Genomic DNA, 15,763 nt, shown 5'->3' on the forward strand with positions numbered 1-15,763 from the left:
AGATGATGTATAATTCTCAATTTCAAAAAATTTACCCTTATAGGTTTTGTGGTTCAGGGTCACATTTATCTTTAGCTTCGGTAATAGGCCTCAAAAATTCTGTAAGTATTTTTCCCATTTTCTTCATTTACCTCCAATTACAATATATGGGGAAAAAATACTTACAGATATTATTTACTTCCTAAACAGATATTATTTGCTTTCTAAGTTAAACATTTTGTGATACAGATGTTTTTTATGGTTTTTTTTAATTCTGTAAATCTGCTTTGAAGCAATCTGTACTGTATAAAACACTACATGAAACTTGACTCACCTTTACAGTTACTGGTCTCATAAAAAGAATTCTATAAGTTTAAAAAATGTTACCTTATCGTTAATGTCCAAAAAACACATATTTTGGCAAAATAAATATATTTGGTTGACAAAAATGCTATCTCTTTATGTTGTGCACCACATGTTTTATGCGCATACGCGCGCTGGTGCTCGTTCAGTGAAGTGTGAATGCGGTCAGACATCAGAACTCGCCTTTATGCAAAAAAGGAAGTACTCGTATGGACTTCAAATATTTACAGATATGGGTATAACTGTAAGTAAAATGTAAATTATACGCTGGGGAAAACATATCTTAAACACATTAAACAGCACAGGCAACTATCAAATCATCTGACAGGTTCAGCTCTTAATATAAAGCATTGTCACACAACTTGGGTTGTATGTAGACCTTTCCCACAGCATCTTAATCTGTGACTAGATATTTTTTTGTCCATAGAAATAAGTATCTCAATCATTTCCATAATTGACGTCAATGGCAGTGGTTTTCTGCCCACATTGCACAGACCCAACTAATCAATAATGAATTTCGTTGTAAAATGAATTTAGTTTTTTTATGGTGAAAGTTGATGTCATTTTAACTTGACTGTTATAACTTGACTCTGTTTTCAGTTGTTGAAATGTAAGACTAAAATTAGTTTTAGATTTTTCTCGAAGCTGAAGCTGTAATACAGTTTCTTTGCCACTACAGGCACCAGACAGAATTGCTAAAATAAATACTTATTTTGTCCCTCGTTTTCCTTTGGTTGAGTCAATACTGTATTGGACTGGTCAAACAAACATGTTGAAATTTGGTTTGGTGCCATTAGAGGTGCATAAATTGTACATTGCAGCTTTAAGTATCTACTAAATTCTCACAAAGTGAAATTTTTCTGTCTTTTTCTTGATTAGGAGATGGAGAGGACTTCTCTCTTTTCGCCTCTGATGACCTGGAAAAAGTTGGTAGAGTGTCTGATGCAGATCCAGTCCCACTGGTCACTGCAAATGACCTTCCGTCCCCTGGCCTATCAGGTGATGCGCTTTCCCCAGTCGACCAGTCCCCCTTCCACCCCTCATTCCACACTTCAGTGTACCTGGCCGGGGATGGGGTCGAATCTGTGCCCCCAGACTTTGAGGTCCGCGAGTCGGCCGTTACCAGAGGAACCCTGGGCGTCTGGAGCCAGAGGAGACTGGAGGTGGGAGAACGTCTTGGACCCTATGAGGAAACGTCAAGACACAGCCCAGAAAATGCCACCCAGGCATGGGAGGTAGGATCAAATTATGAATTTAAGATGTGTTCTCCTACAGTGTGATAACAGCCTTGTTCAGATAAGAAAATCCCTACACGGTTGGAAACAAATCACAGGAGATAACATAGGCTCATGGGCTGCTGTTACGACTGAGGTTTCACTGTCATCAGTAGCGAAGCGGCGTGATTAACCCTGGCCTTCATGTTTTATGGTGAAGCACCTCTACTCGGCTCTGTGATCTCGCACTAACCCCAGTTAGCAGTTGCCATAATCCCATTAGTCACAATTACTAGACAGGCTATTGGTCAATGTTATGCCAATTACATAATATAAATGTCCTTGAAGGTCTTTTTAATGCCACTTAAGTCTCAAAATATGTACAGAAAATTTCACACGCTTATTCATCGCACCAAACCAGGGTTGTGCACCATTCTGGAGTGATTTGAGAATGGATTTTAAATTGCAGCTCAGTTCCTGAATTTGAACTGAGCTAGCAAACAGGAACTAACATTGCAGTTTGAATTTGAGTACAAGAAAGTGGGGGGAGTGTGGGGGGGGGGGGGGGGTTACCAAGAAAAGTAAATGTTGTGTCCAAGTTTTGTAAAAATGTTGATAAGCCTTCAAGTTAAAAGGTTTATAGCCCTAAGATAGCTTGATAGATTCCAGTCATTCCAGTTCAAATTGTGAGGTGTTGCCAATTCAACTGAAATTCAAAATCATGAATTGAAAAGGAAGCCAATTCTTCACTGCTGACCTGTTGTTTACCGCAAGTCTTTTTTTGACACTATGACCTCACTGACAGATTAGAGTGGTTAGTTTTCCCTCTGTGATGTCATCACAGTGGGAGGAGTTAGACTTTCCAAACTCAATTAAAGCCTGAGACCCATAAATCCTACTTTTAGCCAAGTTAAAGACCGGTGCTCTGAGCCGCCCCTCCTCCTCGTGACGGCCCTGTCTATCAGATATCAGTCACTCTACTCTCACAGTCGAAACCAGGCCACAGGACAAGGCCAGAGGTCGAGTGTCGTCTTGGTCAGGGTCATTTTAGGCTAATTTCACCAGGCCGGAGAGGTCGCAGGAGGGGTATCAGGCTAATTGAAAGTTTAAATAGACTCATCCTGCTCTGATAACGATATTCCAACCCTCTTTCTTGAAGATCGACCATTTATTATCAAAGCGATGGTTTGTGATATCTGTAAAGTAGTGGCTGTAAACACACCTTGTTGTAGTTCTAAGCAATAGTTTCAGCACTGCTGAATCAGAATTGCTTGCACACACTTTAGTACCCTTTAAATTATATATGTTCAGCCTTTATGATATGTTTATTTATGATTAATTCTGGTCTGCTCCGGTCAGATTTTGGTCCTGTTTTTATGGTGATGATTTAAATGTTAATAACCAGTTCCAGGCTGTTTTTTAGAGATGTTTTTGTCAGGACGTGGTATTATGGTTTAAGTTTAGTTGGCATATGTAATTATGGTTAACTTTGTCTAAATGCTGTTGAAAGGTTTGAATTTGTTCTTGTGACGTTTCTTGTTGGAAAACAACACAACAGTTAAACTTGCATTTTAATCTTCCACCTTTTTTGCTTTCTAAGTTGTCTTTTCCCTTCTCAGCATGGCAGAAATCTTACATGTGCAAACATTAGGTTTTAATATGATTGAAAATGTCTCCCAATGGTGGATTTACAGTCTCTTGAGCAAGCACACTCTCTCTTTCTCGCTGTCTTTCTTTCTTGCTCATTCTCTATGGAAGGAAACGAAGGAGAGAAAAAAAAGGTTTCATGAATTTTAATACATTGGTAATTTATTGCACGCTTGAATAATATGTATTTAAGAAACTGAGAAGCCACAGAGAGAGAGATGGGGGACGGATGACAGCGTGGCGCGGCAGTGCTGTATCACTATGTTTAATTAGCTGGCTGACAGCGGCCCATAACTCTCTCCATTAAGTAAATAAGTTGTAAAGAATTTATGATGAAGTGGCACATTATTCAGAGGGGATTTTCAATGATGACATGGACACATTAAATATGGTAAATGGCATTAAGCATATCTCCCTGCATTTCCCTCTCATTCTCCTCTGCACCCCCTCCCTTCGTCCCACCGCGTGAGAAGCCGTCAATATGCCAATATGCAAGAGACTGTAAAAATAAAATTGATTTGGTAAATGCGAGTTAAGATAGATCTGTTTGCTTTCATCATCAGTTCTGCCGTGTGAAAGAGTGATGTCACCAGCTGGGGTACCATAAAGACCGAACCCATCTGGAGGCTTTGATGAAGTGCATGTGTGTGTGTTTGTGTTTGTGTGAGGGAAGAGGCATTCAAAGCACAAGTGTAATTTTTGTTAGCATCTATATGAGCCTGATAGTGTGTGTTGTGTTACTTTGTGAGACTGAAAGTTTGTTTGTGTGATTGTGCAAAGCTTTTGTTTGTGAAATGATGTTCTGGTGTGTGATTGGTAGTTTGTGTGATTGTGCACAAGTGTTTTTTGTGTGTTTTTTTCTTGTGTGATTCTGTACAGTACAGGTGTTTGATTGTTAGTTTGTGTGATTGTGCACAAGTGTTTTTTGTGTGTTTTTTTCTTGTGTGATTCTGTACATTACAGGTGTTTGATTGTTAGTTTGTGTGATTGTGTACAAGTGTTTTTTTGTGATGGTGTACAGGTTTTGATCATTTGTGTGAATTGTTCAAAGGTCTTTGCTTGTGATTGTGCACAACTGTTTATGTGATTGTGTACAGGTGTTTGTGTAGTTTATTTGTGCAGAAGTGCTTGTGTGATTGTGAACAGGTTTACTGATTATTAGGTTGTGTGATTGTGCACAGGTGTTTTATTGTGATTGTGCAAAAATCTTTGATTGTGTGAATGTTCACAAGTGTTTGTGATTATTTGCAGGTGTTTGATTAGTTTGTGCACATGTGTTTGTTTTTATGTGATTGTGACCTGTAGTGTTTGTGAATTTGTGTGATTGTGCAAAGGTCTTTGCTTGTGTGATTGTGCAAAAATGTTTGTGTGATTGTGTAGAGGTGTTTTGATTTGTTCGTTTATGTGATTGTGCAAAGGATTTGTTTGTGTTTGTGTGCACAATGTTTGCGTGATTTTGTTTGTGTGCGTGATTATTTACAGGTGCTTTAGTTTGTGCACAAGTGTTTGTGTAATTGTGTACAGATGTTTGTTAGTTTGTGTGATTGTGTGAATCTCTCTGATGGTGTCATCGTGCACACGTGTTTGTATGTGATTGGAAGTCGTGGCCTAATGGTTAGAGAGTTGGACTCGTGATCCAAAGGTTGCGGGTTTGAGTCTCGGGCCGGCAGGGATTGTAGGTGGGGGGAGTGAATGTCCAGCGCTCTCTCCACCCTCAATACCACGACTGAGGTGCCCTTGAGCAAGGCACCGAACCCCCAACTGCTCCCCGGGCGCTGCAGCATGGCTGCCCACTGCTCCGGGTGTATGTTCACGGTGTGTGTGTGTTCACTGCTGTGTGTGTGTGTTCACTGCTGTGTGTGTGCACGTTGGATGGGTTAAATGCAGAGCACGAATTCCGAGTATGGGTCACCATACTTGGCTGAATGTCACTTCACTTCATGATTGTGCAAAATCTGTTTGATCATGCACAGATATTTGTTGGTGTGATGGTGTTCATATGTGTGATTGTTTTGTCTTTTTGCAACTGTGTGTGTGTGTGTGTGAAAATTGTTTGTCTGGGACAGCTTTATGTTTGTGCACAGCTATGTGTGACAGTGTGAATGATATGTGTGCGCCTAAGTGCAAGTTGTGTTTGCGTTTGTATATTTTCAATGCAGTGTGATTGTGTGTATTAGAAGGTCCATAACTGACTATGAGAGAGGTTTGTCACTGAAGAGGTCAAAAGCTCTCTGAACCACCATCATAAATTCAAACCTTTACTTGGTGTGTGTGTGTGTGTGTGTGTTTGAGTAATGAAAGCTGTTGAGTTACGAGTTGAGATGACTTCAGTAAATAAAACAACCACCTGCCTTCCAACTCACACACACACACAATGCACAATAAGCCATTTTGCGGTTTGAAGCGTCCTGAATGTCTAGGACAGGTCAGTGTGTGTGTTGACCCTGCAAAGGTGTGTAAGCTTATGTTGTGTTTGTGTGTATACATATAAGTGTGTATATGTGTGTGTGTGTGTGTGGCAGTGAGGGAGGTGTCCAGGAGCTTTTGTGCACCTTTTGAGTGCAGGCACATAGATGGAGGGGACGTAGGAGATTAGCCCCGTGTGTGTGTGTGTGTGTGTGTACATGGCTGGAGATTAAGAGTGTGTGTGAATAGGGGTGAGGGATTAGGCCTCCTCAGCATGCCTGTCCCCACACTCGTCTGTCTTTTCATCCCGCTATCCTGCTCTCCAACTTCTCTCTCTCTTTCTGTCTGTCTCTTTTGTGCTGGAACCTTCTCTTTCTCTCTCTCTGTCCCTTCTGTCTGTCACTCTCTCGCTCCCGAATGCTCGATCTGTCATTCTTCCTCAGAAATATTTATCCGTTCCTTGTCTTCCCTCATTCTTCCCTTCCAATATATATTCCTCCTCTCTTTTTCAGGGCCGAAAGGAAGTTTAATCCCTGTCTCAGGGAAACTGACCTCACACACACAAGCCATTCAGAAAGACTTCTAAAACTCATCTCATGTGTTTTTATGAAGCATTATGTTTTAAAGTATTCACTGAGAACGCTTCCATTACTTCACCCACTCGTTCTCAGGAGAATAGAGAGAAAGAGCGAGAAAGAGAAAGAGGTTTCCTGTATTGGGACTCAACCGGCCTACAGTACACAATACTGGCACAGTTTCACTGCCGCTCTGTTTAAAGACAACATGAAATCAACATGCACTTTATTTACTTATTGTGCACAAATCATCAGTGCATGTTAGACTAAATACAATAGGAAGTGTTAGCTTTTGTAATCTTTCAACAAAGAGTAATGGTTTTATCCCGCTTTGATTGCTGACCCAAACAAGGCCATGTGAATGGGAAAACTAATAATTTCCTGACACCCTGATTATCCCGATGGATAATTAAACACCACATCGCACTTTGAAAGCTAAATGCTTTGCAAATACCATTTCATGTTATCTTCAAAGTGCGTCTGACTGTTTTTATTACTTTCAAGGAGAAGTTGTGAAGATTAAAACACATTTTCGCTCCACAGCGGACTAAAAACAAGTAGATTAAACAGATTGACTAATATATTGCATGATTTACATCTAAAAGTCTCATCCTTGTTGGCGCTGATAGCCCTGCTTAAAGTGCCGTAATGCTACAGGCGTCCCGAGTTCGAATCCCGGCTCGAGGACCTTTCCTGATCCCACTTCGCTTCCTGACTCCTCTACACTATTCTAACACAATAAAAGACAAAAAATGCCAAAAAATTAATTATAATTTAAAAAAATTAATTCTCACCAAAAAAAAGTCTCATCCTTGCTTTTGTGGATCTATGTGATGTGAGTGATTCAAAGACATGATGAAATTTTCAATTGCATTTTACTTATGCACTTTAATCTCAATGAAAAAATGATCAGCAAAAATGTAACTAATTGTATCCATAATTTATAAAATATAAAATTTAATACATAATATGATATATTATTACTAAATGTGGAATATTCCTCACATTATTCACCAACATTACCGATTTTGTGACAAGTGCAGTTTCACAGAGATTGGCTAATGTAAATTAACACTGTTCCAAATATGTTGGGTTATTAATACATCTAAATAATAAAAACATGTAATTAATTTTAATAATACTTTATAAAAATAAAAATGTATCTATTATATATATTATTATATTGCTATTTATTATATAAATATTTAATTATTTTTTATCAGCTCATCCAGGTGTGGCAAACATTTTTGGATGCTTTTATTGTTGATGTGATTGTGACTAAAGAGTATGAGAAGGCAAAAAAAAAAAAAAAATGGATTACGAAAATCAGCTGGTTTACAAGAATACAATTTTTGCTTCATGCTTTCTTTGTGTTTCTCAGGAGGATGGGGAAGCCGGGGGTTAAATACTTGTAGAGTTAGTATACAAATGATGGTGGGACAAAGGCACTTCTTTTAGCAGGGTAAGGTGTGTGTGTGTCACAATGCCAGGTGAGGGGGGTGTCTCTGAAGGTCGTGACCTCATTAGATGTGTAAGAATGGGGGTGTGTGTTTGGGTGTGGGGGGTGTACCTGGTCAAAAGCTCTGTGGGGAGGAGAAGGTGGGGTTTCATTAAAATGAACCAACCTCTTCCTGTCTTTCTCTCTCTCTCTCTCTCTCTCTCTCTCACTCACTCAACACAAAACGAGAATATGGCGCCTTGCTGTGGGCTCTCCAAAAGACAGTTTAATAAACTCACACACACACAGCTCTTCACACACTCATGAGGTTTCCATTACAAATGTGGGAAACACAGGCAAGTGAATATTGTTGTGGATCAATGAAACTTTGCTATGCTGATATCAGCGAACTTTCCTTGAGGAAATCAAATTTTGTTGTTTTTAACCTCTGTTTAAAACCGAGCGCCCAGCTTTGACCACATAGTGGCTAAAAACATGTTTATCCTGAATTTGTTTTGCTATATATCGCACAGTGTTTTCATTGAAACGCAGTTGTACTCAGGATTTCCTTTGCCGTAATTATTTTCCCATCAACAGGAACATGTAGGTCTCAAACCAACCGAAGCAAACGAACGTTAACGCAGACTTCCAGAAGTTTTCATTGGAAATCTGTATACATCACATTGTCAAGCTGTCAATCACTCCGCCTGACGATTGCGTCAGGGTTAAATGTAAAATGTGATCACCAGTCATTTCTGGGGTAATTTCCTCATTTACAAAAATAGTTCAAATCTAAGCAGATGTGTACCAGTGACCTGGAAGCTGTTCAGTTTTTTAACAGACATGTTTGAGAAGTTTTGACAGTGTGTTTTGGTCTGCAGGGTTGCGTTGGAAAAGACTCATGCCTCTCAGCGTCATGTTCGTAGCCGTAGATGAAAGCTGTTGGAGAGAGAGTCGTTGATGTGAAGAGACATGATTTTATTTCAAACATTCTTGCTTTTTGGTGGATTGTATCGGCCCACACTCAGTTTGACTCTCTGTTCTGTCTCTCACTCTTTACACTTGTCTCTCGCCCTCTCCTTTTCTGTCTCTAATCAGTTTTTAATATAAAATATCTTAAAGGAGACTTTATTGGTGAAATAAAGCATTATTTTGACCCTTTATTAACTTTTTTTTCTAATGGAGACCATATATTCCACTGGAAAAAAAAAATCAGCATCGATAACAAGAAATGCTTCTTGAGCATATTAGAATGATTTCTGAAGGATAATGTGACACTGAAGACTGGAGTAATGATGCTGAAAATCCAGCTTTATTATCACAGAAATAAATGAGATTTTAATATATATTAAAATAGATAACATTTGCGTTATTTGCCTATTATTCATTAAGATCAATCAATCAGTTTTTTCCTCTTGTCTGTCCTCTACCTGTTTAAACCAGTTCAGAAACCACACACACGTGGATTGGCTTTCTTTGGCTCTGTGTAGATCTCTGCTTTGGTTTGAACTCTGATGTTTTAATATTATTTAGTTTTAAACAGTTTTCTCAGGACTCTCTCTCTTCTCATTCTGTTCCTCTCTCATGCAGACTGATACTGTTTATAAAGCACCTGAATGAGAGGAAAGTGTGTGTGTTCAATTGTGTGCATCAAGGGAGTTGTGTTTGCTGCTAAAGAGCATTGTGTGTGTGTGTGTGTGTCTGTGAGGAGAGTGTGATTGGAGCTGACACAAGCTGTATTATCATGTGTTTCACGTTAGCTGACTCTAAACTTCTGTGTGGGGTAGACAGTTCATACATGCCACTCAACCTTAATACACACACATACACACACACGCTTACCTCCTCAACTAAGATTAGAGCTCAGCAAAACAGATAGAGTTACTTAAACCTGAAGATGGAGGGTGGTGGAGGGGCAGAAAGTGAGCAAAAATGAGAGTTAGCCGGGACCTAAACAAGAAATTAAAGGAAAGGTTTCTTCATAGCACCTTCATGCTGTTCCAAAACCTAAATGACTTTCTTGAAAACAAAAGGAAATAATATGCTGGTAATTTTTTCATGCAATAACAATGAATTTGAATTATGTCCTTTCTGAAATCATATGATAACCTAAATTTAAAAGAAACAATGTCAAAATTAAGTTTCTATGCACTGAGCACTTGATAGAGTCAGTGTATTGAATGAATCAGCTAAATTAAATGAATCATTTAGACTAACATTTCAAATAATTCTGAATCATTCAGACCCTTATCAAAGACAAATTTATTCATTGAAACAATTCATCCAAAAAGAATGATTCGTTTCTGAATCTGACGTCACGCACCAAGGACAAATTTTCAATAAATAAACAAAGACTTTTAGTTTAGTTTAGTTTAGTTTAGTCCCCATTTGTTAAAATTGTTTGGAAAACAGTGACCAGCACAATTCAAAATGTTCCACAAAAGAAATAAATTCATACACATCTGGAAAAAGATGGGGTCAGTAAATGAAACACAATTACATTTTTTGGGTGAGCTGCTTTTAAAACAAAATCTGAATAAAAACAAAGACTTAGTAGAAAGCAAGGGAAAATAAATAATCAGAGAAAGATGAAAGAAACATGGAAGAGAAAGTAAGACAGCCTGACAGAGAGTAAACCGGACTAAGAATTAGTGAAGAAAGAAAGAGTGAGGGAGTAATCAGATTTTCCGGGTGGCAGCAGGTAGTCGGAGTAGGACTTTGTCCCTGGCCATCCTCTCGGATAACGGGTTAACACACACACACACACACACACACACACACACACACCTTGCCAGTTCTTTTGGTTGGCTGTGTCAGCCTTGATCCATCAGGCAGGATTTTTCCTGGTCCGTGTGTCAGTAATGTTAGGACAGAGATCTGCTCTAATTGTTGTGGCTGGTCAAGACGAGTTACCATCTCAGGCAAACCACAGGAACAGCCTCTCCATCGGTTACCCCGGCAGATTATAACCCTGACATCCTGCCATCCACAACCTTCAAAACAACTCCCCTAGAGAGACGGGGAGAAAGAAAGAGAGAGTGAGATGTTTTTGTGAGAGAGAGAGAGAGAGACTTCCAGGGTTTCTTCTTAAATAGAGCGAGAACACATCCATCTTCCCTCGTCTTCGGATTGTCCGGACTCTCTTTTTCTCCTCGGTGGCGGCTCCCTTCTTTCCTTACTTTTCTTTATGACAGCCATTGTAACCTCTTTAGAGCAACGGGGGGATGCCGCGCCATTGGCCGTCGCTCCTGAGCCCAGTTTGATTGACAGCGGGAGTCCGGCCAACTGCCACCCAGGACACCCAGCCATAAATCATCAGCTATGGAGCGCGCCCACTTCCTGAAATGCTACCGCTGCCTGCAGGGGACAAAAAGCCCTTTGTGGGGGATTTTATTTGGGGAAGAAGGTTTAGGAGGTCTCGGGACAGTTTGCCAGGGCCAACCGCGCTGCCTGCCTCTCTGAAAAGTTTGAGCCAAAAGTGGAGAGAGAGATTGTGCTCATTGGCCACACTTTGCACTCTACTGACACCGGCAGCTCTTCCAGGTGGCCCCCCTCCACGTCTGTGAACCCCCAGACCGACACACACATCAGTCATCCAATTAAAACACACAACACAAGCACCAGACCCCTTTAGAACGAGAACAGAAAGAACTAGAATTGAGGAAAGTTCAATCGGACCGCTTTCTTTCACTTTAACACTGGGAAAACAGGTGTTTTTATCATGGAAAATGGGATTTAGAATTTAAAAAAATACTAGTATGTCAAAGTACTTTTACAACGTACTTCCAAAGTACATACTCTGCAGACCGTTTGTGATCTGTTCCATCATTTTGAGACAAGACACATTTAGAATTTTATGCAAAATTGTCAAAAGAAATGTAATGATATAATGTTTTTTCTCCAAACCATTGATATAATCAAGATTTAAATACTGGTTATCATATAAACCTATTTATTTGTTTATTCTATATATAGAGAGAGAGAGAGACAGAGAGAGAGAGTATATATAATAGTTAAATTATTATGTGTATAAATATATTTAATAATTTTATCTATGTAATAAATATCATTGAGTGTGTGTGTGTATATATATATATGTATGTATGTATGTATGTATGTATGTGTGTGTGTGTGTGTGTGTGTGTGTGTGTGTGTGTGTGTGTGTGTACAGTATCTCGCAGAAGTGAGTACACCCCTCACATTTTTGTAAGTATTTTATTATATCTTTTCATGTGACAACACTGAAGAAATATTTGGTGTTATCGCTCTCACTCTCTCATACTGGAAGTTCAACATGGCACCTCATGGCAAAGAACTCTCTGAGGATCTGAAAAAAATAATTGTTGCTCTACATAAAGATGGCGTAGGCCTATAAGAAGTTTGCCAAGACCTTGAAACTGAGCTGCAGCACGGTGACCAAGACCATACAGCGGTTTAACAGCACAGGTTCCACTCAGAGCAGGCCTCGCCATGGTCGACCAAAGAAGTTGAGTGCACGTGCGCAGCGTCATATCCAGAGGTTGTGTTTGGGAAATAGACGTATGAGTGCTGCCAGTATTGCTGCAGAGGTTGAAGGGGTTGGGGGTCAGCCTGTCAGTGCTCAGACCATACGCCGCACACTGCATCAAATTGGTCTGCATGGCTGTCGTCCCAGAAGGAGGCCTCTTCTAAAGATGATGCACAAGAAAGCCAGTTTGCTGAAGACAAGCAGACTAAGACATGGATTACTGGAACATGTCCTGTGGTCTGATGAGACCAAGATAAACTTATTTGGTTCAGATGGTGTCAAGAGTGTGTGGCGGCAACCAGGTGAGGAGTACAAAGACAAGTGTGTCTTGCCTACAGTCAAGCATGGTGGTGGGAGTGTCATGGTCTGGGGCTGCATGAGTGCTGCCAGCACTGGGGAGCTACAGTTCATTGAGGGAACCATGAATGCCAACATGTACTGTGACATATTGAAGCAGAGACTGGGCCGCAGGGCAGTATCCCAACATAACGATCCCAAACATACCTCCAAGACGACCACTGTCTTGCTAAAGAAGCTGAGGGTAAAGGTGATGGACTGGCCAAGCATGTCTCCAGACCTAAACTCTATTGAGCATCTGTGGGGCATCCTCAAATGGAAGGTGGAGGAGCGCAAGGTCTCTAACATCCACCAGCTCCGTGATGTCATCATGAAGGAGTGGAAGAGGACTCCAGTGGCAACCTGTGAAGCTCTGATGAACTCCATGCACAAGAGGGTTAAGGCAGTGCTGGAAAATAATGGTGACCATACAAAATATTGACAATTTGGGCCTAATTTGGACATTTTCACTTAGGGGTGTACTCACTTTTGTGGCCAGCGGTTTAGACATTAATGGCTGTGTGTTGAGTTATTTTGAGGGGACAGCAAATTTATACTGTTATACAAGCTACCTCACTAATTTACATTGAAGCAAAGTGTAATTTCTTCAGTGTTGTCACATGAAAAGATATAATAAAATATTTACAAAAATGTGAGGGGTGTACTCACTTCTGTGAGATACTGTATATATACAGTATATATATATATATATATATATATATATATATATATATATATATATATTGTATATATATTGTGTATATATATATATATAGTATATAGTGTATTTACATTTATTTTATTATTAATTTATTTATATATAAATTAATAATAAAATAAATTTAAATAAACCATATACAATATTTATTTTAGTGCAATATATAATTCAAATATTTTGTTTACATAATATATGAGTGTGTACTGTGTATATTTATGTATATATAAATTCAAACATATGCATGCATATTTACATTTATATTTAGTCATTTAGCAGACGCTTTTATCCAAAGCGACTTACAAATGAGGACAATAGAAGCAATCAAAACCAACAAAAGAGCAACAACATGAAAGTGCTATGACAAGTCTCGGTTAGCCTAACACAGTACATGTAGCAAGGTGTGTTTTTTTTAAACAATTAGATAGACTATGTATAAAAAAGAAACATAGGTTTTTCTTTTTTTTTTAAAGAAACAAGTAGATAGAATAGAAAAAAGAAAGCTAGTGTTAGTTTTTCAAGAAATATCATAGCTATATCAGAGACTACTGAGCTGGGGACTACTTTCAGGCGCTGCGTAATATCATTGCGCCTGCTGCACCCAAGCTACGGCAGCAAAATTCCTTGATTATTACGCCGGAATGAGAGTATAGTTCCTAGCCATATTTGCCTAGAAAATCGCAACTTTTCATTTTCCGTCGGTCTTAGTACACGATGTAACTGCAGAAGAGTCAATCTTTAAATAGGAAAATTATCGAAACTCTTATGGTCTAATGGTCTAATCCGATTCAATGATCTATGCTAAGCTAAGCTAAAAATGCTACCGCCAGACCCGAAGATCGACTGAATGGATTCGAAAATGGTAAAATTCAACTGTTTAACTCTTGAGGAGTTGTAAAATGAGCCTATTTCTAAAAAAAAGTGCAGTGTTCCTTTAAAAAACGGAGTTATCTTCATATATATATATATAGTATGTAAACAAAAAAGTTTATTTTGGATGCAGTTAATCGCGATTAATCATTTGACAGCACTAATACTTTTCCTATATACACAAATCAAAAAGTGGTATAAATATATATATTTTGTCAGTATTCACATCACGCTTATGGAAACTAAGATGCACCGACAGTGTAAAATATGATGGTACATGGATGTTATTTAGTTATTACAGGGTCATTTACATCTAAAAGTCTTAAAGGTACGGTAGCAAAAACAGTCCGTTTCACGTAGGGGTCTGATAGAGGGTGGGAAATGGTCATGAAAAACAAAATGATGACTTTCTGGTGCAAGAAACCTTCACTAACATTGTAAGTGGACTTTAGGGATGAAAATAAAATACAGACGTGTAGAACACACCCCTTTTAATACTTTTTTTTTATTGTAGCCAAGTAATTCCCTCTCATTGCCGTACTTATAAAGGCCGTAGAAGTTTCAGGAACATTTTCCACGCATTTTCCTCCGTTGAGTTGAACCGATGCCTGACGGTCAGGTATCGCTGGAACTGAACTGATTGTGAATTATCTGGCATTGTGGTCAAAAGCCCTGACACGGAGGTGAACCTCCCTCAACAACAGCGTCCACACCGGAGGAGATCTCCATCCCTATGTTTTCACTCATCTCTCCCTCCTTCTCGCTGTCTGTTTTTCTTTTTCCGCTACGTTGTCAGACAGAAGGAGAGACGGCCCTGTTTTCTTTTTCAATATAGATTTGAAAGAAAAGGGATAGGAACTAGGGAAAGCAAGCGGAGGAAAGAGCGAGATGTGACCCTAGAGAGGTACAGACAAGAAATCCCTGACACCTCCGTAAATCTGGACGTCCCGTGTCCACCCTCCACTGCAAGTGTGTGTGCCATGAGTGTCAACCAGCCGCAAGAGGAAAACATTCCTGTGTGGTTCTCACACAAATTCAGGAGGTTTGCTCTGAAAACAAGGCCTTTCCTCACTGCCTCAGCCTTTCTCTTCCCCTCTCTCTCTCTCTGGCTTCAACTGTCCTCCCCAGACTAGGCTGGTAGAGGTGAGGATGAAGGTTTTCATTGTGCTGCTGTTGATTCTGCATTAGCCTCGGTGTTTAGCTTTTATGATAAATATGCGTTTGAGTCTGCGCTGTTATTTTGCAGTCTCCCCGGGTCTGGCTCGCTCTCCCTCATCTCTCTCTCTCTCATACACCTAGAGTTAGCCACATTAGCCTGATTTTTCACCCAAATGGAAATGTGTGCTGTCACATGGCCATCGCCCCTGACGATCTGCTGTCCAATCAGTCACAAGCAGCCTGCCGGCCCCGCAAATAGGCCTGTCACTCTCCCCGTCGGCACGGTAACGGATTGTCAGTCATTAAAGGGGGGGTGGGCAGGGGTGGAGTAAGGTCCGGCGGGTGATGAGCCCATTGCCCCATCAGGTGTGTGGACATACACACATAAACACAAGATGTGTATCCCTGTGGAGTGTGTTTGTGAGACGTACGTTTGTGTATTCAAAAGGAAAAAAGACCATTTTGGACACAATGTACCATACCATGTCTTTTTGCAATTTTACCATAGTATTATGTTGTGTTTTAGCATGCACTATGGTAGAATCATGCTATTTT

The 15,763-nt window shown here is 39.8% G+C and overlaps 1 protein-coding gene across 6 annotated transcripts in view; it reads left to right on the forward strand.

The window, feature by feature from the left end:
- LOC306854462 (MDS1 and EVI1 complex locus protein EVI1-A-like) overlaps window positions 1-15,763 on the forward strand; it is a 165,856-nt gene that overhangs the window by 60,645 nt on the left and 89,448 nt on the right. For 3 of the 6 annotated variants that reach the window (XM_079392490.1, XM_079392489.1, XM_079392491.1), the window contains exon 2: window positions 1,222-1,577. In XM_079392490.1, the coding sequence (XP_079248616.1) occupies window positions 1,222-1,577 (356 nt within the window). Of the gene's footprint in view, window positions 1-1,221; window positions 1,578-15,763 lie in introns of those variants that run through there. The other 3 variants (XM_079392492.1, XM_079392493.1, XM_079392494.1) reach the window with 1 other exon arrangement.

Source organism: Barbus barbus, assembly GCF_936440315.1.
Source record: "Barbus barbus genome assembly, chromosome: 34".
NCBI lineage: Eukaryota > Metazoa > Chordata > Actinopteri > Cypriniformes > Cyprinidae > Barbus > Barbus barbus.